The following is a 24,746-nucleotide window of genomic DNA, read 5'->3' on the forward strand; positions in this document are numbered from 1 at the left end:
GATATTTTATCTGGGCGATTGATGGCCGGGACACCAGGGGAGAGAAACTACCTTCTTTCTTTCCCCTGTAGTGCTTTCACACCCATCTGAACAGGCACAGAGAGGAAGTGTAATAACCCTTTAAAAAACCACACCAAAATATTTGATCACTCAGTCCACGGCTGTGGGAGACTGCTGTGTGCAATCGGCGTTTTTACCTCAAAATATACAGTCAATTCGCTTTCCAGTGTATCCTGCGAAGCGCTTTGAGACGTCTCAACGACGTGATGAGGCGCTGTGTCAAATGCAAGGATTATTATTATTATTATTATTATTGAACCCACAAACCTCAGAAATGGAGGAGAAATGGAGGCCAGTCCCACGCCCGGTAAATATAAACCCAAGTTGTTGTCGCAAAGGAAGCCTGATGTCTGGGTTTAGCACAAGGGCGTGTTTCTGTCCAGTCATTCGAGTAGAGGGCAGGGAGGGCGTGTGGGAGGCTTCGGCTTTAAGGACAACTCAATTTGGATATTGGCTGTGGGTGTGCGTGTGGGTTGAAAGGTCACTCGCTCTGACCAGTCTATTTACAGTCACCACGCTTTAGAGTAAATCCCGAAAGCCCTCTGAGACGTCCTCCTGATGTGATGAGGCGCTCATCAAGTATTACGATGATGATTAATCGATAGAAAATGCAAATTGTTGTCGCTTCGCAGGCAGACCTGTTGGACTCTGCTGCTCCCTGGAGGCGGAAAGGGTCTTGTGCACCTTTGGTCGGAGCCATTGGTTAGGAGCGTCATCATGTTTGTTCTTTCTCTTGAAGGAACCGGGTTCTTTCTCCGAAGATTGCAAACGTTGGAGCCGAGCAGAGTGACAGGACAAGTGGTGTGTGTGTGTGTGTGTGTGTATGTGTGTGTGTGTGTGACCGCAGGGGAATTGTTTGTGGGTTCAGCCCCTTCCTTCCCCCTACGAGACTTGAGTTCATAATAATAATAATAATAATCCTTGCATTTGATATAGCGCTTTTCACGTCGGGAGGACGTCCCAAAGCGCTTCACAGAATATACTGTAAAGTGAATTGACTGTATATTTGTGGGCGAACGCGGCAGCCAATTGCGCACAGCAATGTCCCACAAACAGTCGTAGATTGAAAATGACCAATTTTATTATTGTTTTGGGGTTTTTGGAGGGATTATTATTAGGCTCTGTGTGGAGTAAGGAAACTTGCCCAAGGTTTCGCCCTCTGCCTGGAATTGAACTCAGGTCTCTCGCTTGCAAAGCGAGTGCTCTAACCACTGAGCTACAGGACTCCACATGACACATAAGCAATATTTTTGTGTTTCCCTTCCAGAAACATAACACAAGATTTCTGGGTTACAGAGGGAGTGGGTGGGCCAGATGGAGTGGAGGAGAGGGGGAGTCAGCCTGGGGGCTACCGTTTGGACCACCCCAGTTTAGACCGATAGACCAGGGGAAAAAGTTTTGCTTTGTCAGAGATGCCATCTTTCGGGTAAGACATTAAACCGTAGCCCCCCATTTCCTTGTCTGGGTGGACATTAAAGATCTCGTGACACCACTGGAAGACTGGAAAAGGAGTTTCTCCCAGCGTTTTGACCCACTGGATTAAGTGGTCGCTCGCTTCATGCAAGCGTGTCTAAGCGCTCCGGGACCCTGCCCTGCATGAGGGGTGTTCATATAAATGCTGTTGTTGTTGTGAAACTTGCAGGTGCAAAATGGCTGCTGCGTTTGCCTATATATATATATATAAAAACAGTCACCAACACCTGGCTGCAATTACTCGGAAGCGCTTTGAGACATTTTCCACGTGATTAGCCGGTACACAAATGCGAGTTCTTTCTCTCTCTTTCTCTCTCTCTCTGTCTCTCTCACTCTCGCTTTCTCTCTCGTTCGCCTGCCATCGAGCAACAGAGGCTACAAACAGCTTTGAATCACACCCGAAAATAACTCAAAGGCATAACTGGTCCTTGTTTTCAGAGCTGCCCTGAAATAACATTGTTTCACCGTCACTTTTGGCCGTGAGAACATTTCCAAGGACCATACGTACGTATATATCAACCGTGTCAATCAGACATTTTATTTAGCACAGTATCAATGGGACCACAAGAGGGCACCTGATGCTTAATCTGACTTCCAGATGTTTTCGGGGGGAGTGGGAGGGGTGTTGAGCAAATGAAAACACTTTTTTTTAAGCCCCTTTACAGCATTATAAAAAGAGTTGGATTAACCTGGATTAGTAAACGGCCAAAAATGGATTAATTAATTATATTAGAAAATATTTTATAGACCCCCATCTGCGCCTTCTGTTCATTTGGCCCAAATACACAGCCAAATCCTCTTTACTGTGTGTCCAGTGAAGCGCTTTGAGCCGTCGCGTAGACGTGATAAGGCTCCGTGTCAAACGCAAGGATTTATTATTATTCTCAACCCCCAAATTTCAACTCAAAATGAGGCAAATGCTCACAGAGGTGCAATACACAGTGGATCATACATGAAGTTTCTGGCATGGTTTTCGACCCGAAGGGAAATGAATGTCTCTCTGAAAACCCGACAGTAAACATTTATGTTTAAAAAGAAAACTAAAACGACTCGCAGAAAGCCCTCTTACACTTCACGTAACTGGTGATTATCCGTTAAATGTCCAGCCGCGTGTATTTTCCTTCCTGAAGCAATATCTGAACGGGAATTAATGTTCACAAGACGCACATGAAGCACGATTAAGCGAGAGCTGTATTGTAGACCAGTGTCGCTGGGGCGAGAGAAAGGGACAGAAAGACTGAAGTGGCTTATTATAAAACCTCCTGATGTTGTTAGGATTTAACTGAAGTTGCCTCTTGCGGGGAATAAAAACTCCGCAGTGTCACATAGGCAACCATGGGACCCACACAACAGCCCTACAAAAACACACAGTCACCACGCTTAACGATATACAACAACAAATAACATTTGTATAGCGCCTTTCACGTCGGGAGGACGTCCCAAGGCGCTTTGAGGTGTCCTCCCGTCGCAAAAGATGCTGCGTCAAACACCAAATTTATTATTCGTCGCTCTCGGTGTGTAAACAGATCGTGAAATGCAGACTGTCTGGTTGTGTTTCCTTCTTCTGGCCTGAGGCTGGTAATCGAGATGTTATACGGGGGAGAGGCTGAAAGAGGGAGCCACTCCTTGTGAATTTAATCCTTAAGTGATTTTCTTTTCTGCTGAGGATTTCCTGGTTCCCCGGATTCGCAGGGAGCACAGCTAACTAACCAGCTAAGGTTTCAGACCATCACGAGTTAACCCACTGTCGTCTCGTTTCAAAAGGGGAGCGAAGGGATGCGCTGTTGAGTCTTTGCAATGTGGGCTTCCGAACGTCAACCCCGGAGCAGACACTCTGTGAAGCGCTCCGAGACATTCTCTGCGTTGAAGGGCGCTCTACGCAGGGAGACCAAACCATTGTGATACCATTGCAACGTCGAATAATCCTTAAAGAAATGATGAATGTTTTTTTTTAGATAATAGGGTAGCTTGAAAAATAAGACTTTTTGGTCACCCGGTATGAATGCAAGTTGTTTTTGTTGTTGTTGTTGTTGTTGTTGTTGTGTGAGGAGATGGTGTTGGAGAAGATTTTGAAAGTATCATCTCATCTGTGTTTTTTTCTCTCCTGAGCTCAAGCTAATGCAGTCGTGAACCGGGCATCAATCCTCCAGGGCAAAGGATGTTCGCTTGATGAAAGTGTGGGTACCTGTGTGTGTGTGTGTGTATGTGTGTGTGTGTATGTGTGTGTGTGTGGATGCATGTGTGGATGTATGTGTGTGTGTGGATGTGTGTGTGAGTGTGTGTGTAGGGGTGTTTACCTCGTGCAAACACACAGTCACCACACATCAACAGCCAACAGCCGGTCCGTGAGAAGTGGGGGAGCTGCTGGCAGCTTCTGGGGGTTGGATCAAATGCCAGGATTATTATTAATATTAATATTATTGGAGCTGGATTTGGTGGGCGCCATGACAACTCTCTCGATGGCAGAATCGGATTGGGATGGCGGTTAAGGGAAGAGTCTAGAAAAATGCTGGCGATGGTTTCCCATTGTCCAACACAGCCCGCTCGCTTGTGTTCGTTTGTAACGCTGACGACTTGAGGATCCCAACATAGTTTGGCTGCAGCTCAAGTCAAATCCACTCAAAATGACCTCCTTCAGTGCTGAGTTGAGTCAACTCGTCACACTCCCCACGTAGGCGACTGGAGTCTTTGTCGGATGATTTCACTGACCCCAAACGAGCGCAGACACCCAAACCAGAACGAGCTCTGATACCAGCGAGACCACACAGCGTCCCACACACCGTCAGCGCATATTATAAATCAGTTCCCGCCCCCTATTGGAAAAAGAGAGTGGGGGCTGTCTCTCTCTCTGTCTCTCTCTCTCTCTCTCTCTCTCTCTCCTGGTGTCCCGGGCTGACAATCCCCCCCCACCTCCAGATCAGATTGACCGCTGACTTGGTGGTTGTCTGCGGGACCTCACTGCGCTCTCACTGACCAAATTGTGGGTTTGCTTATGGAGGCACATTCTCTGCACTTTGAGAGCTGTTTTCCCTGTGAAGCGTTGGAGACGTTTCAAGGATTTACGGGCTTCGTATCAAATCAAATCCATGCAAGAATTANTTTTTTATTATCACAGTCGGGGTCGGCGGGCGCCGTGCCAACCGTTCCCATGGCTGAGTTGGCAGAATTCCCTGGGAGGAGCCTGAAATGTAACGTAAAGCCTCCAGGTTTGGGAATATCGTGGTTTACATGACACCGCATCAATTTTCCCTCTGTGTTTGTCAATGCCATGTCGCAAGTATGGGGCAGGGATAGGTACAGTAAAACCCCACTTAAGTCTGATCTTACGATCGTACAATCGCCTAATCTGCCCAAGTTCCGTTCAAGAGTATTCTACGCAAGTTTGACATGACTCATACTTGGCGTGAGTCACATCAAATGTATGGTCACAACTGCATGGTACGATTTATGTAAGACTTATGACTTATCCTGCATTTGGCTTTGTCAGCGAGATTTCCGTTAGTCAGTAGTTGTTCTTTAATAAGACGGTGTCATGGATCGGTGAGCGATATTCAAGAGAAGGGGAGAAATAAACATTGAAACAACAGAACGCATACAAGACAATACACAGCTCTAATGTCTGGGAGAGATAAAGGAATCATAGAACAGATACCGTTTATTTTAGAGTCCACACCTCAAGTAACATCCAAAGAACTACATGCAAAGTAGGGAAGTAATTCCTAACTGGGTCTAGATTTACTCCTATTTTCTTAGCGGTTCAGAGAAAGCAGAATTTGACAGATCCTTAAATTCCGTCTTAAAATTGAAGCCGGTTTCTTAAAAGAACAGGGAAATCCGGAATTAAGATTGAATATTCACAGGAGAAAAGAAAACATTGACCTACGACATACCAGATGCTATCACCAGCTCATGGCTGAGCTACCCTCTGGACTGAACGCTAAACTTGCCTTCCGTCTGCCAACAATCAGATCAAATTGATCATTCGCTTTGTATTTTGGGGTGGGGGGGGGTGGGTGGGGGTTCAGCCGGGTGTCTGACACACACGGAAACTCATCACCGTTGCTTAAGAGTCTCCAAAACGGATCGAGAATTCCACACCTCCCCCACCTACAACGTGGAAAGCCCAGAGATAGATTGTCGGAATGGATTCACTTCATGGTTGTTTGTGGGAGGTTGCTGAGCGCAAATGGGCTGCTTTGTCCAACCTGCGAAAACACAGTCACTACACTTGGCAGAGGAACTCCGCGAAGTGCTTTGAGACGCTCCGATACGATAAGCCGCTGTATCAAATGCGAGGAATGATTAGATCAACGTAAGGCAGACAGTCTCTACGGTTTACTGTAACAACAACAACAACAAATGACATTTACGCAGCACCTTTCACGTCGGGAGGACTTCCCAAAGCCCTGGACAGTCAGGGATTTGGACCCGAGCCGGGGGTTGGGTTCAGGAGGGGGTGGAGGGCAGGGAGGGGGTGGGGTAGGAGGGTAACCGAAGGCGCGGTCGATGAGGCGGGTCTTGAGACAAGCCATGAAGGACACAGTGACACAGGGAGGTTTACTGATTGACACGCGTGGGGTGAACATGGGCTAAATGTCTATGATCCTGGCTTGGCGCAGGCACTGATGTGCGTTGGGCGGTAACTCGTCTTGTTTGATGGCGTTGCCGTCGAGGCGAAGAACCTGAATCTTGGAGAAGTTCATTATGCCCGTGTTCTTGCAGAAACTGTCCACAGTGAACTCTGCAAAACACAAGGCCGGGAGAGTCAAGGGGCTACACAGTCGGAAGGCAAGGAACTACGGCAACAACTTGCATTTGCACAGCGCCCCCTCACGCAGGGATAGCGGCCCAAAGCGCCGGTCAGTGGCGGAGCACGACACCGAGTCGGGGGTGGGGAAGGGTGGGGGGAAGTTGACCGTAAGCAGGATTATTACCCCTGGAAAAGCGATCCGCCAATTGACTAACAACCTACTTCCTGCAAGCTAAACAGAGGAGCGCGGGGTAAGAAATTTAAGAAAGCGTCCCACCGCCCGGGATTCGAACCCAGGTCCTGCTCGCTTGCGAGCCGAGCGCCCTGTGACCACTGAGCCACAGGACTCCACGGCAAAGTTGAAGCCACTGGACGCACGTGCGGTCAGAGAGGCACAAACTGACCAAACGCTCATCGTTTCGCTAAAGAGCCGAAGAAATCCATATAATCCGGGAATCTCAATCTCAATCTCAAGTTTGATCTCGTTTGCACTCGTAAATTCAGTTTTGACGACATTTTTTTGTTTTGCTTTCAATTCTGACGTTTGCCAACACTGTTGGAAGAGAGAGCGAGTTATTCTAAACCAAAGAGCTGAGGCCAAGTCCTTTCTTAAACTATTTAGAATATGAAAATCTATTTTTAACGCTGATCCTCACTTTTGGGACCTTTCCCAGGTTGACGTTAAAATCCCAAACTTTTGTTTTGCCTCTCAATCGATTCCCTTTTGCTCTGTCCGATTTTGGTTAAAGTCAACCACCACCACGACAGCAAATGACATTGACGCAGTGCCATTCACGTCGGGAGCACGTCCCAAAGTGCTGGATTTGCACCCGAGCTGGGGGTAGGGATCAGGAGGGGGTGGAGGGCAGGGAGGGTGGGGGTTGAGAGGTTGACCGAAGACACGGTCGAAGATGAAGGTCTTGAGACGGGCTTTGAAGGAGGCGAGGGAGGGAGGGGAGGGAGTGGGCGGGGGGGTGTGAGGCGATGGGATGAAGGCCTGTGAAATGGAGTTCCAGGGGGTGGGGGGGGGTGGGGGTGGGGGGGGGGGGGTGCGGAGAGGCTGAAGGCCTGATCACCGATAGTGGGGTATCGGACTGAGAGCAAGTGACATTAGGGCACAAATAGTGTGAAAAGTAAAGCAAAACCGATTGGGGTATAAGAGTGGCGACTGAGAGTGGCGTGTGGCAGACATTATGTTACATTGTCCTCAGTTTGGCTCAGTTGGTAACTGGCTTGTCTCTGGGTCAGTAGGTTATGGGTTCGAGCCCCAGTGCGGCGACCTTGAGGTTGACAGTCTAGGCTGACGCTCCAGTACAGTGATGGGGGGGAAACCTGCATCTGGGATTTTGTACCTAATGAGTTAAGAGAAAAGGGCACATGAGCTGAGTATACCAATCACCTCATGATGGTTGGGGCAACGTTCACTGGGGGCCATTGTTGTATTTAAGGCCTAAATGAGAGCAGACGAGAGAGGAAATGGATACCCAGACAAAGGAACACTTCAACCCTGGTGACGTTTGAGACCTGCGGCCTGGCATCTGCGCATACGACAAGCCACAACACCTGAGGTGCTGTCGTTCGGATGAGACGTCAAACCAAAGTCCCGTCTGCCTGTTCAGGTCTCCCAAGTAAAGATCCCATAGCAACACTGGTATAGAGAAGGGCGTTTCCCTCTCCTGGTGTCCTGGCTGACAATCCCCCAGTTGTTAAAAAAAATGGTCATTTGCTTGGCTATTTGTGGGATGTTTGGCGTGCCGTAAAATACACAATTACCTGTCGAGCTCTTTGAGGCGAATTTATGTTTTAGGCACTATATCAAATGCAAGGATTATTATTATTATTATTATTATTATTATTATATGAATATCGTTATGTGGAGTTCCCCTTGCTCTAACAGCTCCTAAAACCATGTGAATGCTGGAGTGAGTTACGTTTTACGAAACCGCCTGATATTCCGTAGGTACCGGAAGATTATTCTGTCTTCTAATGGAAGTTGGAGTAGACTTGGGGAAAATTCTTAACGCCAAGTCCCTTAATTGGCGCTATATAAACACAAGATGCGGTTGTTGTTAAATGATAGATGAGGTGAGGCTCTCACCTCTGATCCTGTTGGCGTTAAGGTACAGGTTCTCCAGGTTGGTGCTGACGGGGGGAATGGTCTGCAGCTTATTGTGGGAGAGGTCCAACTCGATCAGGTTGGAGACGTTGAATGTGTTCTGCGGGATCCCGTTATCTGTCAGGTGGTTGTTCGAGATCCTGGCATACTGCAGTTTGGGGAGCTTCTGGAAATACTCCTCGGGAATGGAGCTGATGTGATTGAAGTCCAGGTAGACCTGGTGCAGAGACTCCGGGAGTCCAGCGGGCAGCTTTGTCAGTTGGTTGTTGCTGAGATCCAGGAGACCCAGAGACGTCAGCTCCTCGAAGCTTCCTCCGACGTCTTGCAGTTGGTTGTCGTTGAGCAGAAGCATGGTCAGGTTCTTCAGTCCCTGGAACAGGTCCGGTTGGATCTTCGAGATCTTGTTTGAAGTGAGCCTCAGTTGCTTCAGCGAACTCGGCAACGGGAAGGATATTTTGGTCAGCCTGTTGTGATCCAAGTACAGGCGCTTCAGGTTCTTCAGCTTGGAGAAGACTCCTTTGCCTATCTTCTCGCTCGAGATCTTATTGCGATGCAGGACAACCCAGATCAGGCTGGTGGCGTTGTCGAACACTCCCTCGGGAACAGCCTCGATCTGGTTGTTCTGCAGGTAGACATACCGCATGCGGGCCGGCACGACTGGTATGTGCTTCAGTTTGCGTGTGTCGCAGTACATGGCGGTGGGGAAGATGGGAGGGCAGGTGCACTTGGCGGGACAGTCGGATGTCATCGGCTGCTTGGGAGGAGCCTCGACCTGTTCGTTCCTGACCGATCGGGAATAGCCCATGATGTGCGCGAGCCAGGTGAAGTATTCGTAGCCGTACTGGCACAATCCGCCAGGGAAAAGCGCCGCAAACACCAGCAGGTGAGTGAGCTTCATCCTGCGAGCGATCGGAAATCAATAATAATTATGTGTCATATTATTACAATAATAATCCTTACGTTTTGAATAATGTTTACTCGTCAGTCCCAAAGCGCTTCACCTCATTTTTACCATAAAGAAGAGAGACTTTGTGAACAAACACCATTGTTACAATCTCAGGGCATTACTTTGAGACGTCTCGAAGACATAATAAGGCGTTATATCAAATGTACGGATTAATCTTACACGCAATGTACAAATAACGGCAAAAGGAAATGCGAAGTGAGAAAAGGCCATTTGGTCAATCAAGTCTGCTCTTGATCTCTCCAATTGACCTTATTGCAGATCCTAACGACCCGGTCACTTTCCGCTGAACGGAATATTGTTACTAATACTAACACTAATAATTAATAGCAATAATCCTTGCATTAGATATAGTGCCTTATCGCACATCGCCGTATAACGATATCAAAATCTCGGAGCGCTTCACAAGGCTTACTACAAAGTGCACGCGATGCCTATTTCTTAGGCAGACAATTTGTTTTTCACCTCGAGGGTTATTGGTTTTACGTTTGATCCAAAGGACTCGCCCATTCATAAATCTACCACCAACACACAGTCACTACACTTGACAGGGCAAAGCTTGTAAAGCGCCTTGAGACATTCTCGATGTCATAGACTCTGTATCAAATGCAAGGATTGCTATGGCTTTACTCTGATGCCTTGATCTTTTCCAATAGGATTATTCCTGCAATGGAACATTGACCTTAAAAAACACAACCTATAGACGTGTTGGGTTTCCACGACAGGTTATATATAAAATGTTGGTGTTTTTCCAAACTCTTGTCTGTCTGTGCCAAAAGGGACTCAACAGTGAAATAACTTGTTCTAAAAGTAGTTAGCGAAGTTGGCTGCTATTCCCACATGTGCTTTGGCTCTTTTTCGCTTTTTTTAAAAAAAAGTTAAACAATTTCCAAAAGTGTACGTTTTCTAAATCGTAGCGATTCATTCGTTTTTTTTTAAAAAAACAGACGAAACTCGTGAATAGAGTCCTCTTTGAGGATTGGAAGGGAAGCGAAAACATTTACTTTTTTACTTTACTTTTTCCACATTACCTACTTTCGGAATATTTTTTATAAAGGTAAAATTTGAAGCCAGGAATCCGGTCAAATATTCCGCCCCCCCCCCCCCCCCACTCCACCCCCACCACCCCACAAAAAAAAATCAGTCCGAAAAGAAAAAAAAAGGAGGCTAAGGATTTCTGTGTCGAAATATCTTTTGTTTTTTAAATGAAATAAAAATCCCAATCTAATGTAAGAATTCTCATGAAAACATTGGAACTTGTACATTAATAAAAATTGCTCTTATAAGATTCATCTTGTGAGGTTCCCTGTCCCAAATTATGAAGCCAAGAATGGTTTTGTCTCTGCTGATGGCAACTATTCCTCCTAAGGAGAAGGTTCGACCCGATTTGAGATGCATACCACCCATATATTAATATTAATAATATTAATTAATATTAATACTATTAATAACAATAATAATCCTTGCATTTGATAGAACGCCTTATCACGTCGTTGAGACGTCTCGTGCACGTACTGCTCCAAATGACCCAAATGGCAACCGCGTGGGATTTTCTGCTAAACTTTAGGTATTCCACGTGAATTTAGGCAGCGATTCCTTGATGGTGAATCATTTCCGTGCCCACGTTTTACAGTCCAATTTCAAAGCGTCGATAAAGCCCACATCACGCCTCGTGGAGCCTGCGCACAAAAGATCTTCGACTGCCATCAGCTTATTGCTTGAAACTGGAACTTGCTGGAACTGCGCTTAACAAACGTCCTGCATAAAGTACTAGCGGTTCGGTCGTTCGATGTGGGGTGGGGTGCGGAGGAGGTGGGGGGCGGGAGTTCCTCCTGTGGAATAGGGAGCGGGATGTGGGGAGAGAATTATAACAGCGCACATCAAAAATATCTTAACGTTCCAATCATACTGGTACCAACCTCAGTTCCCAGAGAGAGAGAGAGAGAGGGAGAGAGAGAGAAAGAGATCTCCTGTATCCTTGGTGGCTCAATCCAGGTGATTCTGTTGGGGGGAAAAAAAACTTTTGAAAAGAAAACTAGCACTTTGCAAGTGACCTCACAAACCGGTTGACAGTGAATCAATAGGTTTTTGACTGCTGGACGAGCTCCAGTTAAAACACGCGCACACACACACAAGGGTCCTTTCAAGCCTTCCTTATGCTAACTTCACACCGCAGAAATATGCAGCCAGTTTGTGAAGGGCATCGCGCGCGCGCGCGTGTGTGTGTGTATTTGTTGTTTTTTTTTTGAAAAAAAACTATATTTCTCCAGCAACTCCTTTGCCCTGTTCTCATTATAAATGAGGCCTCGCAATTAAGCAAGCGCTCTAGCGGACGTTTCAAGCTGTTTTTATGAACCTGTCATTAAGGCCCCCTTTTTTTGCAGCAAGAATTAATCCTCTCGTTTTCTTTTAGTGAAACCAGATATGGGTGAAATTATCGCGTCTCACTGACTAGGTACGTTCTGGGTGATTCTGATTATCATTGTGCCTCAAGTGCCCCCGGTTTGATAAGGCAACGTTTGCCGTTTTTGTGTCTAATTCTCAGCTCAAAACCATGAGATACTGACCTAGATACGAGGTTTCTGTCCCTCCGCGCACACCCCACCTCACCACCCGAGGACATATTCAGAACTGATTGATCTTTGGGAGAAAATTACAGCTTCCATGCTGTTGTTTGCCATTCTGGCAATTTTGCAACAACCCACTAACTAATGGCATTCATAAGCCCTTTTTAGACCACTTCTCTCCCCAACCCCCACCACCTTTTTACAAGGATCAGAGTTAAGGGTTTCAATTAAATGAGAAGGTGCAGGGAACCTTGTGAATCCACATCAAAGGCAAACTCACAGCGAAAAGGCCCGAATAGGATAATAAATTGTGGCGTTTAGATTTAATCCTAGAGTGTGTGTATGTGATTTTTTTTAAAATGACTTGTTAATATTGGGAAAGCAAAAATAAAAGTTACCTTAGACAAAAACATAGACTAAATAGGAAAAGGAGGAGAGCGGTGCAACTAAAGAGGCTCTAATGTGGTCTGTGATGTTCTCAACCTATTTGGGATGCGGGAAGGCACATGTGATCAGAGGTGATCCTGAGATTGGTTTGGAATAAAGAAGGCTCACTTTCATCTCATCATTCCTAGTAACCGCTCTACTGTCAGGATAATAATAATAATAATCCTTGCAATTGATATACCGCCTTATCATGTCTTCGAGACGTCGCAATGCTCTTCACAGGATATAATGTAAAGTCAATTGATTGTTCTCCAACATCCACCTGAATGGGCAAAATGGGACCTCGATTTAACATCTCTTCCGAAGAAAAGCACCTCTGATATTTCAGTACTCCTCTCCCACCCTCCCCTCAGTAATGTTGGAGCATCAGCCTAGACTGTGAGCTCAAGTCCTTGAAACCACAACGGCTGTACAGACTTCAATCAAACGAACGTTATAAAGGAAGTGATTTGAGGGATCCATGTTATTTATAACCCAGGAATTCGGAATTCGAGAAACGCACAGATTCACGTTTCCTAAGAGAAAACAATTTCTCTGTCACTTTTCAAAACTTATGGCCGAATTTCTGACCCAATCCCAAAAGGTGTTTTAGATCTGGAAAGGTCGGTTTAAGATGAAAATAAGCATTTCTTTAATCTCAGGTTTTAATGGGAAGATTATTGGTAGCAGGAGCCATAAAACTTGACTTGTAGGACTGATCTGTTAGCTTCCCGCTGGTGATATTATTTTGGTCTCTCAGCCATAAGGTTATTCTTAAATCAACGGGGGATCATTGCTGCAAATAATTTTAATATCCACCTTTTACACATTACTGGCGAAATCTGGAAGGCATGTGTTGAAGGTGAATTCGCTCACTGACGCGCGTATTATTGTGAAAAGGTTACAGTTTGCCCACAATGTACAGTTTGGCTGGTGCAGATGTTACCTACTTTCAGAGCGAGCTGCTCAGCGAACGTTTACGACATCTCTATGTGGCTCAGTCGCTGTGAAGTGTTAAGATCAAAAGGAAATCACTGAAGGGAGAAAAGGCCATGTGGTCCATCACGCTCACCCTTTCCAAAGACCACGCAAAACCTGCCCTGTTGTGCTTTTCCCCCCCAAACCTTATTGTGGGGGAGGAGGGGTGAATGGTGGGGGGGTGGGGGGAAGATGTTGTCTCGGTATTCTCACGTGTAACTCAGGGAAATTCCATTCAGCTCTGTGCACATCGCCCTCGGATGTCAGCGATTAATAGGGTTTCCCATCGGTCCGTGTAAATTGGCTGCCGTGTTTGCCTACAGATACGCAGTCACTGCACTTCACCGTAACTTGTGAAGCAGTTTGAGGGGCATTAGCAAGTGCAAATCCAAGGGTTTTATTATTGGTGTTATTCATTCTCCAGCGGTTATGCCAATAATTTGAGCGTTCAGAGATAACAAAAATGTTTTTATGACTTTCAGCTTCGGGGTGGGGGGGGAGGTCTGTCAGAAGGGTTTTGTTCAATCATTTATTTGACTGTGAATCTTGGCATCATCCGTGCATTTTTTCCAGTTGCTCCTGACATTACGGAATGAATTTATCCTGAGGTTTGATTCCGGTACCTTTTACACAGCGCGTCTCCCATGGTTTTATGACCACAGGAGCTCAAGAACATGCGGAGTAAATGTCTCGAGAGGTTTGGGGGTCTTATTGATGATCTTATGATGTTTTCATTGCGTAAAGCAGCCACTTGTCTGTTTTTTTTCAATATAAAGCTGCTTCCTTGTCCAGAGTTTGGTATTGCAGGCATATACGGCTCTTAAGAAATACTCTTTGTATTTCTTCTCTGAGGGACTTTGGATTCAGAGCTGGACAAGGGAAAGGAAGAGGTGAACTGCTGGGCGCAATTGGCTGCTACGTTTCACCCACAAAACACACGGTCAATCCACTTCACACCGTCAATCCTGTGAAGCGCTTTGAGATGATCTCAACTACGTGATGAGGCGCCATGTCGAATGCAAGGATTATTATTATGATGATTATTATTAGTAGTAGTAGAGGGAGAGGGTGACCGTTATCGAGTGCTGCTCTGCTAAACCTGGCTCGTTTAGTGGAAACTCTGCAAAGGTCAGTCCATGTGGAAATGATTCTCATCGCCAACATTTTTTCCAGTTAAACTCATGCAGGTCCACCGACTTGAGAAGGTTACTGATCTGCCTTAAAGCGTGATGGGGTTGGTGTGTGTGCGCGTGGGGATGAGGGGGGCGAGGTGCGAGGGTGGGGTGGGAGAGCAGTCTGCCAGGCACATGTGGGAAGTTATGAAAGAGCTGGTTGTTAAAGGGCTCTCTCTCTCTCCCCCTCTCTCACTCTCCCTCTCTCTCAGTCATCTCGCAACACAATATATGCTGAATGATTTTCTAGCTTCTAACTCACTGGATCTGACCAGTGAGAATTGGAAATATTAGAGACTGAGTAACTTTGCCGATATCAATGTTGCTGAACTGTATTTCTCCTCCCACCAGTTTTGAACGCACATAGATTTTCGCAGTTTGTTTGACCACTTCTGCTTTGTCTTTGAGTTAAGAACTAACCCAACATTAATCCTTGAGCTTGTTATAGCATCTATAATGTCAAAGGACGTCACACTGGCTGATTTGATGCGTTGAAGACTTGATTTACAGCCTCTCAGATGTGGTTAGCAGGTTATTACAATAGGGTGAATTTGAAACAAATGTTCTTAATTACCTATCGGCTTAAATTATGATTCGAAAACATGAGGTCTTAAGCCGGTTTGATCCATTATTATAATTGTTAACCATAGGTTTGAGTCAAACATCTGGAAATGGTTTGGTTTCGGGAGTGGATTTAATCTTTATTGGATGACTAGATGTTAATGGACCATTGGGCAAGATGGCCTTCTCTGTGCCAGATATGCCGAGGGGAATGGAGTGCGGACAGGAAAAAAGTACAGGCTTCTCAGCCTGATGTACGTAATCCCAGAGAGACTGATTGCTGTAATGGTGGGTACTGTCTGTTATCCATCTTAGCACGTCTTTTTCCATCAATGTTCTTCTTGATCGCAAATTGTCAAACGTTCCACCAAGATACTGTGACGTCCTTTTTACTAAGAAGAACCTGGCCCCAAACTTTGCCTTTGTCACAGCGGTTCAGGTTGAATTTCTTTCAAAACTCACCATGTGTTACTTGTTGAGGGCTACTCTTTGAAAACGCACCAAACAACAACAACAACTTGCATTTATATAGCGCCCTACATGCCAGGGAGCGTCCCCTGTACTACACGAGGCAAAAGACATTGCGTAAGAGCTTTTCGCTTTTGTCAAAAGTGTTTATTTCGGAATATATCTATATATTATATATACAGGTTACAATAACTAGTGAGAGCTAGTTATCTAAAACATAACTTCACTGCTAGACAGCTCAGAAAGAGGAGAAAGATTTGAGCAGAAACCATTCAACTTAGGGAGCAATGGAGTGGGGTGGTGGGGGGGGTGGGGTGCGGGAAATGAAAATAATATAAATCCTGTGTATGCTCAGACAGATAAGTGTACTGTGTTTGGGATAACTTATATCATGCATAATTATATCATGTACATCCAAGTTCTCCCCAACAAATGGGAACATTTTTAACGCTAACAAGAATTACTGGTTATAAGATGAAACCCACAAAGGTCTCTTGCCAGTGTCCATAACCAATGACTGACCACTTGTATTGGATGAATCCATGCATGCGAGTCCTCTGCAGCTCATGATAGCAGACACGACTTCTCTGATCCCGGATTGAAACTTGTTGAAATGTATAAACATTTCGCCCACAAAGTATACGGTCAATTGACTGTATGGTGTATCCCGTGAAGCGCTTGGAAACGTCTCAAAGACACGATGAGGGGCTATATCAAATGCAGGGATTATTATTAGATTATTAATACTCCTGGTGTTGGATAATCCTTGGAGATGTAAGCTGCTGTTTAATAAACTGCATTGCTTAAATCTCATCCATCATATAAATACATAGGATCAAGCTGTTGACTTGACTTTGTCGAACTGTGGCGCTGGGTTATGTGAAACCAAACTATCTACATCTATCTTCTACCCTTAACTACAAGGCTTATTGATACCCAGTTAGGATAGTTTAATAACACCACTTCACGTAGTAAAATAAACTATTTCAAAGCAAATTAAAATGTAGGAACGAGAGAGAGCTGCTCAGCCCATCCAGCTCGCTTTGTCATTCACACCCACTTGCAGGACCTGCACTGCAATAATAACAGCCACACACCACAATCTTACAACTTACATTTGCTGTGTGTCGCAAGTAAACCACAAGGCACAGAGCATCGATGTATTTAAGAAGAAACCAGATGCATAACAGGAGGGAGAAGAGAATAGACAGGGGTGGAGACTCCTGTGGAGTATTAACACTGGCACGCACTAGTTGGGCCGATTGGCCTGTTTCTCTGCCTTTCACCCCATGTAAATCCATGTCACATCTAACTGATTAGTCCCAGGTATAGGCCTTCAATTCCTGGTAAATGGATTGTTGCCAGTATACTTTAATACACTTGGTCATATTTCTATTGTATAAAATGCATTGACAAACTCAATAAGTGGGTTATTTCTGTACGTGGTCTGGGTCTTTCTTGCCTTGTATAATTTTGGGGCTCCAAGGTTTGGCCGATGTATAAAAGCCGTTAAAACAATCTCTGCTCGATCTTGACTTTGAACAAGATAGACAAAGGTGTAGGAGTGTTAGGAGGCGGTGGTGCCAAGTTAATGTGTTCCCACAACAACAACAACAACAAAGAAACAAACAAATAAACAAACAACAACACCAACAACAAATTTCTCGTGTGCACGGTTAAGTAAAACCAATTGTTACACTTGAAAGAATCAGCTATTCGGTCGGTGCCTATTGATGGGTGTTTATCAGTCCTGTGTTTCAATACGTTGCTACCGTTCTGAAGCTCGGGCCTTAGGTGGGGCGTTCCAATTGGATGAATATCCAGTCTACCGCACAGTAAAAGATGCCGGGCTCGATTTCCCAGTATGGGATGGGATTTCCGTACAAGCTGATCCGGCTGTAAGGGGTCTTCAATGAGTCTTCTTTGGTCGGGCAGAAGTCGTTCTCTCTTACGTGTGCTATGTGGTTGTCATTCAGGTAGAGTGCCTGCAATCGACATCATGTAAGTAAAACAGTTTTAATACCAATGTGCAGTTCCCGTAGCGTAGTGCGGTGAGACCCTTTTAGAGCTAGGAACCACACGTGTATCAGGTAGAAATCCAACATGGGATACTGATTGTCCCTCGCCATGGGGTGGGTGCTGTCATTCATTGAAGTTCTTTGTTGTAGGCAGCTTGTGCTCTGTACTTATGCTATAAAACTTTCCACAAGCGAAAAAATAACGAGAATCTCATTTGTTTTCGAGCCAAAATTTCCCAGGGACATTTTATAGCGGAACATTTTTTTTCATGTGGGGTGGAGAACTTGCAGGAGCCACGAGCTGGATTTGAAACACCGTGAGGTGCCAGGACCAGGTGGATGATGTTTATCCTGCCCCATATTCACCTCAGCTTGTTAAAGACTCCGGCTGAGCGGAGGTTCACCAGAGCCCACAAGATCGGTTTGGATGAAAAAGGCCCTTCGGACCATCTGATCTCATCCTTCCAATATATCCGCATTCCCATCCTCCCATCACAGCATCGAGCTGCTTTCAAGCACCGTTCCTAACAACCTGTTCCAGTTGTTAATTACTCTCTAGGCAAAGGAAAACTGCCCTGAAATTGCCCCCTTTTGCAACTCCAAACCCGTGTCCTCTTACTCTACTGTCTCACAATAATGATGCCGAATACTTCCTAGAACCATAGAATCATAGAGTTATGCAGCCATTTGGCCCATCGTGTCATCCTCTTTTAAAAGAGCTATCCAAATCAATCCTACTTCCCCGCTCTATCCCCATAGCCCTGCAAACTTGTCCTCCCCAAATGATCTTGCTGGAATGATCCTGAACGTGAGAAGTGACTGCACTGTTCACCAGATCTCGGAGCTTACCATGATGTTCTTGTGCTGGGGCAGGCCGGGGGGGATGGAGAAAAGCTTATTGTTGTCCAAGTGGAGGTCCTGGAGCATTGGCATGTGACTGAGAGTTTTATTTGCAAAATATCTGATCTTGTTGGAGCTTAACCTCAGCCTGGACACAATGAAAAAGAAAATACATCAGAACTTGCGAGGAACTTAGATCTAGAATATATATACAGTACTTGCTAACCTTGCTCTCTGTGGTGCGCGATCACCTCAGATCGTTGTTACGACTCTAGCTGGATCACGGTGTTACAAAACATAGGTGATGTTTTGCTCTGGCTTCAGATCCAGGTCCGTTCTCCGAAACCGCTTTAGGACCATAGGAACATAGGATCAGGAGTGGGCTGATCTGTACCTCAACTCCAATTTCCGAATGAGACATTTCAAACGAGAGAGTCTTACGAGGTGGTTTGGGTAAGTCCCCAGTGCCGTGGGACAGCCTCCCGATGAGAAAGAAGCTATACAAATGTAGTTTTGTGTTGTATTGTATTGTTACCTGCGCAAATTGTGAAGGTTCTTGAAATCGTTCATGTCCACTTTGACGATCTTGTTGCGGTCAAGGTGAATCTCTGTTAATGAACGCGGCAGGTCTTAAGAAACAAAGCAAAGTAAGGACGTTAATGCGACTCACTCATTACCTTTCACTTACGGTGGATAGGAACGAGCGTGCGTTGAAAAGAATTCCGCATAATTCAATCAAACAACTGGAAGCATTCACCGCTAATGATAATTATTCTTGTACATTGCATCGGGAGGACGTCTCGAAGTGCTTTGCAGGATTTAACGTAAGGTGGCTGATAAGTAATAATAATAATTAATAATAGATGTCCACATTTTTTATTGGTCAATTTTAAAGAGTCAGAGTTTGGCAAATTGTTGAATTTCACCCTTAACCTGTGAAGCTGCTTTTCCGTAGTTCAGTAAAAAAAAAGCAGGAAATTGGCTTCAAAATTAAGACAGTGTTGAAGAATTTCCCAAATTCTGGATACTGAAATGTTACATGAATACAGTAAATCTAATGGTTAGTTGACGTTGATGGAATACAATAATAATAATAATAATAATATTAATCCCTGTATTGGTTGAGCCTGGTATCACATCATCGAGACATTTCAAAACGTTTCAGAGAATTTTTACTGTGAAGTGTATTGACTCTATTTTCTAGGTCATTGCGGCAACCAATTGGGCACAGAGAGGTCCCCCCAAACAGCCACACACTTCGCAAGTCAGTGACTCTCTCCCCCCCCCCACCCCATTTGATGTTCAGTAAACCTCACCTTTTGGGATCTGAGTAAGTCCTGTCTCAGTGATACGAAGGTACGAGAGCATTTTCAACCCTTTGAAGGCTCCTTTTTCAATCCCTTCGCCCGTCATTGGGTTTCTACTGAATTCTGTTTGGAGGAAAAGTAACTCGTTAAAGGCTTACGGCAACCCTGACACACAACATAAGATAACTTTCACGGGTTATAGAGGGAGCTGTTGGGCCAGATGAAATGGAAGGCGGTGGGGAGGGGTGGTGGGGGGGGGGGGGGGGGGAGTTGGATGAAATCACGAAACTAAATGTGCGAGAATGAAATGAGTGCATTTTGTAAGATTTGAGAATGTCTCTTACCAAGAGCCAACATTTTGGACATTCCAAGGAAGGGCTCTTTTTTCACATACTTTATCTTGTTGTCACATATGTGAAGTTCATTGAGCGACTTTGGCATATTGTCTGGGACTACTTTGAGCAGGTTCTTGGACAGGTACAACCTCTTGAGGTTCTGGAGCGGGGCAAAGGCTTTGGGATGGATCCTTCGCAGTCTGTTGTTCACAATGATTAAAATCTAAACGGGGGAGAAAACGGAGAAAAACCCAGTTGAATCGTCTAGTTCGGGTAACAATAATAATAACTGGTTGATATATCCCTTGAAATAAAACAGCCTACTCCCTCTTCTTTGTGTACTCAGGCCAGCTTCATATTAACAGTAATGATAATTATAATCCTTGCATTTGATATAGCGCCTTATCACGTCGTTGAGACATCTCTGTGCCCTTCTCCCCACCATCAGTGGGTAAGCTTTGTATTGCTTTACCTCGTTCTTTGGAACTCTAAACTCCTTCCTCCTTGCCTCCTCCCTTTCTGCTCCGAAAACCCTAAAAAAAAACCTTTAGGGTCTTTTTGAGTGCGCCTTCAGTCGCCTCCCGCCTTCTCCCACCCTGTTCAGGCTCCCACGCCATCGCTATAAACCACCCCCGAGACATTCCCCTGTTTGCAAATTATTGTTAATTTTCTCACAGTTCCCCTGTGTCATACGATGTCCACTGGGCTCTACACAGAGAATCTTACCATTACTTTAAGAAAATACTTGGAGTAATTGTAGATGTGTCAGGATGAGTTTCAGATGGCTCCAATAACTTTTGCTCTCCGTCCCCAGACTATTTGAAGAACAACTTTGTCCAGTAATTGTGGATCTTCCAAGGAAGGAGTCAATTTTAGTAATAGTAACTTTGAGTTTGTGGCCAGAAAGGAAATGATGGGAACAGCCAACCCAAGTATTTGGAGAAGAGGAGGCTTTCTTTCTTCATTGTATTGGGATTGTGTTGGAATGATATAGGATGAAAACAGTCGGTTTGACCCAATTTAATCCATGCTGTTGGTTTTCTCACTCAGCCTTGGCATTTCCCGTCTCAAGAAGAAAAATATTTTGAACCTTTTTGGCCTTACTCCACCCTGCCGCTCCCCCCACCTCCCCCACCTCCATCTATCCCATCGACCCTCCTCCTCTCCTTTCCTCCTCCCCCTCACCCTTGCCAAAACCCCTGATTGTCCAGCGCCCTGGGACATCTTTCTGTGTAATTTGTTGTTGTTGTTCTTGCCCTGCCCATCCTTCTCCCGCCCCCTTCCTCGCTCACAAAATACACAGTCACTCCACTTTACAATACATTCTGTGAAGGGCTTTGAGATGTCTCAACCACATGATAAGGCAGTATATCAAGTGCAACGATTATTATTATCGTATTCTGTTTTTTTGATCGCACACATTTGATCTTTGAAAAGACACAGACATCGCATCATTTCCGGTTTACCAGACTGTATAGGAAGTGACGCAAAGGAACTTTAAGATATTTAGAAGATGGAGTCTCTGAGTCTCCAAACTTATGTCCAGTAACAAAACAAAACCAGACCAGACATAGGACCTTTGAGGTTGTCTCTGTTATTCAGGGTTTGTTCACGCCAAAAAGTATCAAACTCGCTTTGTCCAGATGACAATCTTTTTTTAATCAAGGGAGTCAATTCACTTACAAGGAGGTTCTTTAGGTTTTTCAAGTCTCTCTCCTTTATCTCTCTGATCTTGTTGTTCTGTAGATCCAGCACTGAAGTGTCAGGGAGAATGTAAGTGGGGATTCTGGTCAGACCTGCAGCAGACAAAAAAAAGTTATGTCAAAGCAAATCCACAGAGCACTTTTATCTTCTCCGCTGGATTGTCCGTGATGAATATTTGTGCCTTCACCACAGTTGAAAGCAGAGCTCTCCATCAGCCGATGGATCAAAGTGCAGCAATCCTTATAATCGTGGAGTCCTGTAGTGTAGTGGTTAGCATGCTCGCCTCGCAAGCGAGAGATCCCGGGTTCGATTCCTGGGAAGGGCAGAACCTTAAGCAAGTTTCCTTGCTCCACATGCCTCTGTTTACCCAGCAGTGAGTAGGACCTAGTTGTCAGTCGATTGGTGGATTGTTTTCCGGGGATAATAATTCCTCAAAAAAATTGGTAACTCTATCCGCAGCTGTTTGTGGGACACTGCTGGGTGCAATTGGCTGCTATGTTTCAGAAAATATACAGTCAATCCAATATATTCTGTGAAGCATTTTGAGATATCTCAACGACATGATAAGGCGCTATATCAAATGCAAGTGTTATTATTATTATTATTATTATCATCAGAGCACAGAGGATTTTGTGCCAGAAAAACTAATGAAATCTTAAATAAAGCAGATCTCTTTCCTCTTTCCTATTTGACAAACGTTTTCTTTCATAATCAAGACATCTGACTGATGCAGAGGGAAAAATAGAGGCTGGGGACTTTTATCAAAGACGGGGGGGTGAAAAAAAATTGATTGTAAGCTCCAGTCTGCCTGGCCCAGTCAGTAAATTTCCTGTTAGGCTCATTTGATGTCAGTGGTTGCAACTGTAGAGAGATCTGACCATCTTGAATGTCTCCGGTCTCCTCGCCAAACCAAGATGGGTCGAAGGAAAGTGAAAGGAGGAAAATTGAGAAGAAAATTAATATATTTTACAAGACTTCAACGTTATTTTACAGCCCCCAAAATACTGGCTTTCAACGTTGAACTGTCTCGTGATGTTGCATTGGTCTAAAAGTATGAAGTTCAAGTTGAACTCATTAATCTTCAGATCCAGAGGAAACATTCAACGTGGCAGCAGAACCAGTCATAGGAAATTGCTGGTTTTGTGTGAGCAATGACAATGGCATGGATTATAATGGATTATATAATTCCAAATAGGGAGTGTTAAATCAGTCTTTAACACTCCCTATTTGGAAATTGCCTGCAATAACTTGTGTGTGGAGCCAACAGAGAGAAATGAAGGGGGCAGGGGATCAAGCTTAAAACATTGATAATACAGTTCTAATAATCCTTGTGTGTGATGCAACCCTTTATCACGTCGTCAAGACGTCTCAAAGTGCTTCGCAAGACTTTACTGTGAACACAGCGGGTAATTTTGCACACAGCAATTTCCCGGTGATGTGAATCACCTGTGAATTCTATCTCGGGGTTGGAATTGTCGGCCAGGACACCGGGAGAGAAACTCGGTTGTCTTTTCGAATATTGTTTGCGGGAATCTTTAATTGTCTCCGATTGACATCTCGTCACCCCCAACAAATCAGCTCCTCCAGCACTGCGTTGGAGCATCAGCCGAGACGGCGTGAGTTCAAAGTCCCGACATCGGACTCTGTTTTGGAACCAATCTGAATAGGTCACTTCCAAAAATAAAATCAAAATATAAATATTGGCACCAAGGCTTTTTTTTTAAATCTTGGATCTGGCCTTAGCAGATAGAGATCCCCTGACATTACTAAAACAACCACTTGCATTTACATAGCGCAATTCACAGAGGGTAACGTCTTAAAAAGGTTTGCCAAGACCCAATAGATTGATGGGACCGGCTCGAAGGGCCGAATGGCCTCCTCTGGTTCTTGTTTTCCTGTCATTCCTGAAGGTAACCAATTGGTTGTAATTCCATTATTTCCGCACGGATTAAAATGGCTCAAATTCAGGACATTTTGTCCAGATTCCGGTCACTGAGCTTCCTGGTCACCGGTGGCACCAAGGGCTTTGAGACGTCTTTGACATGATCAAATGCCGTTGCCACCTGCAAGTGCGGTATTTAACTGTTGTTATTTTGGGGCCTGAATCAAGTTTAACCCATTCAAGATTTGCTTCCCAATCTAGAGTGAATTGGAACCTGCCCCGAGAGTCAATTTGATAACGGTAATTATTTAGAAATCACTTTGGCAGATGTTAAGACACTGTTTTCTTGTTGGGTTAAAGGAAACATCTCCTTTGGTCTACGCCATAAATATTTCTCCCTACTCTGAGCCTTTCCCCCTCATTGATCTAACAGCTGTTTAAAGAAGTTGTGTTAACACTTTGAGCGCTCAGTTTGCTTTGGATGATATCCTCCAACATCTGAAAAAGCAAAGACCAATGTTCAGAAGGATTCCAATGTCATAAGGACATGAACTCTTTGATTCTGGAACCTGAGCTTGAATTTATCCTTCGTGCATTAATAAGTCACTTCAATACAAAGCTTCCCCCTCACCTAGGTTGGAACACTGCACCACATTGCGTTGGCAGATGCACTTTGGAGGGCAGAAGTACCGAGGGCGATGGCTTTTCTCCTCGATTGGCTCCACGCCAGATCCCCCGTCTTCTCCCACCAAGTCAAAGAAGCTGGACTGCTTGAAGGGCTTGGCTTGACAGTGGGCGTAGGCCAGGAGACAGAAAACCAACATCAACGCAGCTCCACTCATGGCCGCTGTCGAAGGAAAGAAATTCAGACGTTTACCGTTTCCTTATCATTAGATATGGAGAAAGAGGTCCTTACGCAATGCCTACCACATCTCCCTCAGCTCCTCCGCCCGGTGAGCAACCTTTAGTCACTTTGCAACTTCCAGCACTCTCCACTACACCAGTAGTCTACGAGACGTCTCAAAGCGCTTCACAGAATATACTGTAAAGTGTAGTGACTGTGTATTTTGTGGGTGAAATGGCATTACTCTGTAGCTGCGAGCCACAGTGGATGGGTGGGGGTGG

The 24,746-nt window shown here is 45.0% G+C and overlaps 1 protein-coding gene across 1 annotated transcript; it reads right to left on the reverse strand.

Moving 5' to 3' along the window:
* Positions 1-6,013: 6,013 nt before the first annotated feature.
* Positions 6,014-24,463, reverse strand: LOC103182549 (fibromodulin-like). The gene is made up of 9 exons (XM_007899615.2): positions 24,253-24,463; positions 21,719-21,831; positions 20,045-20,258; positions 19,710-19,823; positions 18,929-19,022; positions 18,403-18,541; positions 17,420-17,520; positions 8,382-9,298; positions 6,014-6,274 (listed from the first exon to the last, which is right to left on the reverse strand). Exons 1-9 carry the CDS (start codon positions 24,461-24,463, stop codon positions 6,123-6,125), a joined length of 2,055 nt encoding a protein of 684 aa, XP_007897806.2. The 3' UTR covers positions 6,014-6,122.
* Between the last annotated feature and the right edge of the window lie 283 nt (positions 24,464-24,746).

This window comes from Callorhinchus milii, unplaced genomic scaffold (genome assembly GCF_018977255.1).
Source record: "Callorhinchus milii isolate IMCB2004 unplaced genomic scaffold, IMCB_Cmil_1.0 Scaffold19, whole genome shotgun sequence".
Classification (NCBI taxonomy): Eukaryota; Metazoa; Chordata; class Chondrichthyes; order Chimaeriformes; family Callorhinchidae; genus Callorhinchus; species Callorhinchus milii.

What these genes read in the sequence shown, in the direction of transcription:
- LOC103182549 (XM_007899615.2), bottom strand. Translation starts at nt 24,463, where the DNA reads ATGAGTGGAGCTGCGTTGATGTTGGTTTTCTGTCTCCTGGCCTACGCC. An exon ending in GGTGCAGTGTTCCAACCTAG is followed by an intron (nt 21,832 to 24,252) that starts GTGAGGGGGAAG and finishes TGTCTGCTGCAG; the next exon opens with GTCTGACCAGAATCCCCACT. An exon ending in AACCTTCACAATTTGCGCAG is followed by an intron (nt 18,542 to 18,928) that starts GTAACAATACAA and finishes CATTGTGTCCAG; the next exon opens with GCTGAGGTTAAGCTCCAACA.